General features: G+C 44.1%; 1 protein-coding gene across 1 annotated transcript in view; it reads right to left on the bottom strand.

The window, feature by feature from the left end:
- LOC102039711 (general transcription factor IIH subunit 2) overlaps positions 1–2,643 on the bottom strand; it is an 11,557-nt gene extending 8,914 nt beyond the window's left edge. The window contains exons 1-4 of the mRNA XM_031060281.1: positions 2,456–2,643; positions 2,286–2,363; positions 1,294–1,330; positions 589–675 (exon numbers count right to left, since the gene is read on the bottom strand). Coding sequence (XP_030916141.1) covers positions 589–675; positions 1,294–1,330; positions 2,286–2,363; positions 2,456–2,511 — 258 coding nt within the window. The 5' untranslated portion in view covers positions 2,512–2,643. The remainder of the gene's footprint in view (positions 1–588; positions 676–1,293; positions 1,331–2,285; positions 2,364–2,455) is intronic.
- Between the last annotated feature and the right edge of the window lie 254 nt (positions 2,644–2,897).

The following is a 2,897-nucleotide window of genomic DNA, read 5'->3' as shown; positions in this document are numbered from 1 at the left end:
AAAAACACTTCTCTGCACAAAATGATCAAAATCCAGGTTTACAGGCTCAAGTACTGTTGGAGAAGACCACACAGAGAAGACTGTTGGAGAAGACCACACAATGTATACAGTTCAATATTATATATTCATATGTATTAAATATCAATACTGGATACAGTGGAAATACGCCCACAATCTGAAACAGCAATCCAGTTCAACACTCATCTAGCATCCTTTCAAATAAGAATTCATAAAAAACCCAACTGTAAGAAAAAAATACAAACCAATTCTAGATGTGTAATGAGAACATGTCATCCCCTTAATTTGGGCAACACTTAATTTCCACATAGTTTCCAAACATGTCTTCCCATAATATGCCCGTGCAAAGTGTTTTTGCTGTACAGAAGTACATGTGCAAGGCAAAATAATGCCACACAGATTTTACTACTCAAAAAATACAAAAGTGACAGGCAGAAATAAGGAGACAAATGTAGGGATGAGAGAGGAGGCTATGCAGATAAAGGAGACTGCAATTCTTTGAAATGCAAAATGTAACCAGTTTATAGAGAAACAGTGACTCAATAAGAAAAAAGTTGAGTGCAGGAATACCTTCAGAGTGCAAGTAAGTCTGTTTGGCTTTAAGTCTTGGTCCTCCATCGTTCTTGATCCATCAACAACCACGTAAAGGTGACGCATCTGCATTTCCATCATATGTGAAAATCACTCACAGACTATGTATTGAAATGAATTAATTATTCCATTTACTTTAAAAAGCCACTACTTCCTCTCTCTGACAGGGAAGATTCAGTAGATCGAGAGGTGCAATTAACAGCAACTGAAAAGTAATGCATTCTTCCATTTTTTTTCTTAAAATGAAAAAAAACCCCTTCTCTTGAAAAATGCACACTGTTCTTCTCCTCTCATGACAAGCTACAAAACACACATAGTTTGAACATTCATGTCTTCACCTGAAGAGCTCAGTGTTGTACAAAGCAATGTGGTTATTTACAATCCATTTCCGTCATGTCCATTTTTCACATGAAGAGAAATGGACAGGGTGATCTAACTTCTGCTGCCAAACACACCCTGTGTGTAAACCCTCCAACCCTGAATAGCCATGCTTCACATACTGCCAACAACTACACACTGCCAACAAACAAAGAATGCTTAAAAAAACCAATAAATAACAGCAGAAACCACAGGGTTTGGTATAAAGTATGCCAGGCCAGCAGAAGTGTATTTCAGATCTGGCATACCACCTCCAGCCAAATAGTTTTGGACTAAGGACAGAAGAGGGTTGAGGTATTAACATACCATTCCAAGCCGAACTTGTCCATGGTGTTCATAGAGTCTAACAAAACACAAAATGATTTAAGTCAAATGCAAATGAGTGAATGGCTCCTAAAACAAAAGTCCAAACAAATCCAGTACTAGACTTTTGGCTAAAATGTAGAAGCAACAAACTGCTGGCAGTTATTCATGCTGAAAACCCCCACAGCTCAATCACAGATTTCACAACTCTCAGAAAATAAATAAGATCTATTTCTTACTACCAGGTTTAATGAAGCTTTAAAATTTTATCCAAACTTGACAAATCAGGTTCTACCATAACTTGAAATAACATAAAACGTAGGATTTTCTTCTAGCCATTTTTCTGAAATTTGAAACAGAAATCTGTAGCCATGATACCAGAAGGTAGACTGTTGTGACAGGACAAGGGGCAATGTATTTAACTAAAAGAGGGTTGATTTAGACTGGAGATAAACATGTTTCTACCACGAGAGTAGTGAGGCACTGGAGCAGGTTGCCTTGAGAAGCTGTGGATATCCCATCCCTGGGAGAGCTCAAGGCCAGTTTGGATGGGGCTCTGACCAATCTGTCCAATGAAAGGAGTCCCGGCCCATGGCAGGTTGGAGTGAGATGATCTTTAAGGTCCCTTTCAACCTAAACTATCCTGCAATTCTCTGATTTGTATACTAAAAGAAAAATAAACCACTGATCGAAGATTCCTCTAAGCTGTGCAGATTGCAGCTGCAGTGCTCTGCAGCGTTTCATCAGATCAAGACCTGCAGTTTGCATACACGTGGGATACACAGCCTGTATACATTCAGTGTTAAAAGATAAAAATTAATTTTTCACCATTTTTCCTGGCACACCCCTGCCCCTCTGAAGGAGAAGGGCCATGAAAACATCCTGCAGTCATGCCTTATGGTTAATTTATCCCACAGGAACCAGTTTCGGGATGATCAAGACCTTATAACTGACCAAATCAGTGCTATTAGCAGGCTCGTGGCCACACCACGTACCTTTTCCTCTTTGCCTTGAAGAGAATGTCCTCGATGGTTGCCTTCAACGACCCGGATTCGTCTTCCTTAAGAATTTCCCTACGCAGAACAGACTGTTACAGTGGGCAGAGGCGAGGCTTTTCCTCCTCTTTCGCCAGAAAGGAGAGAAAGGTGAGGGGGGAAAAACACACCATGTTCTTTCGTAGCCTCCTTCCCAGCGCTTGGTCCGCTCGGGTTCGTCATCCATCTCCGCGGCGGCTGAGGGGACACCAGGGGAGATGCGGGGCGCTGAGGGACAAGCGGGGAACTCCGGGGAGATGAGAGAGTTCAGGGGTGACGAGGGGGACTGCGGGAAGAAGAGGGGGGTGAGAGGGGGTCTGAGAGGACCCGCCCCCGACCCGTTGGCGCCCGTCCTCTTCCGCCTCGGTGCTCCGCCAAACCGTCCCGGCCGCCGCCCGGGCCGCGGAGCGACCGTTCCGGGAAGGTTCCGTTGTGTTTTCCACAGCATCATCAAAATCCTCCGAGTGCGGTTATGGAGACGACTAGCGCCTAGGGAAGACGCCTGACGGAGACATGCTGCGCTGCGCCGTGAGGAGCCCCTCGCTCGTGTGTCCGGCACAGCCGCCAGGCTCA

Source organism: Geospiza fortis, unplaced genomic scaffold, assembly GCF_000277835.1.
Source record: "Geospiza fortis unplaced genomic scaffold, GeoFor_1.0 scaffold240, whole genome shotgun sequence".
Taxonomy (NCBI): Eukaryota; Metazoa; Chordata; class Aves; order Passeriformes; family Thraupidae; genus Geospiza; species Geospiza fortis.
The sequence above is the reverse complement of the archived record's forward strand: the minus strand, read 5'-3'. Positions and strand labels throughout refer to the sequence as shown.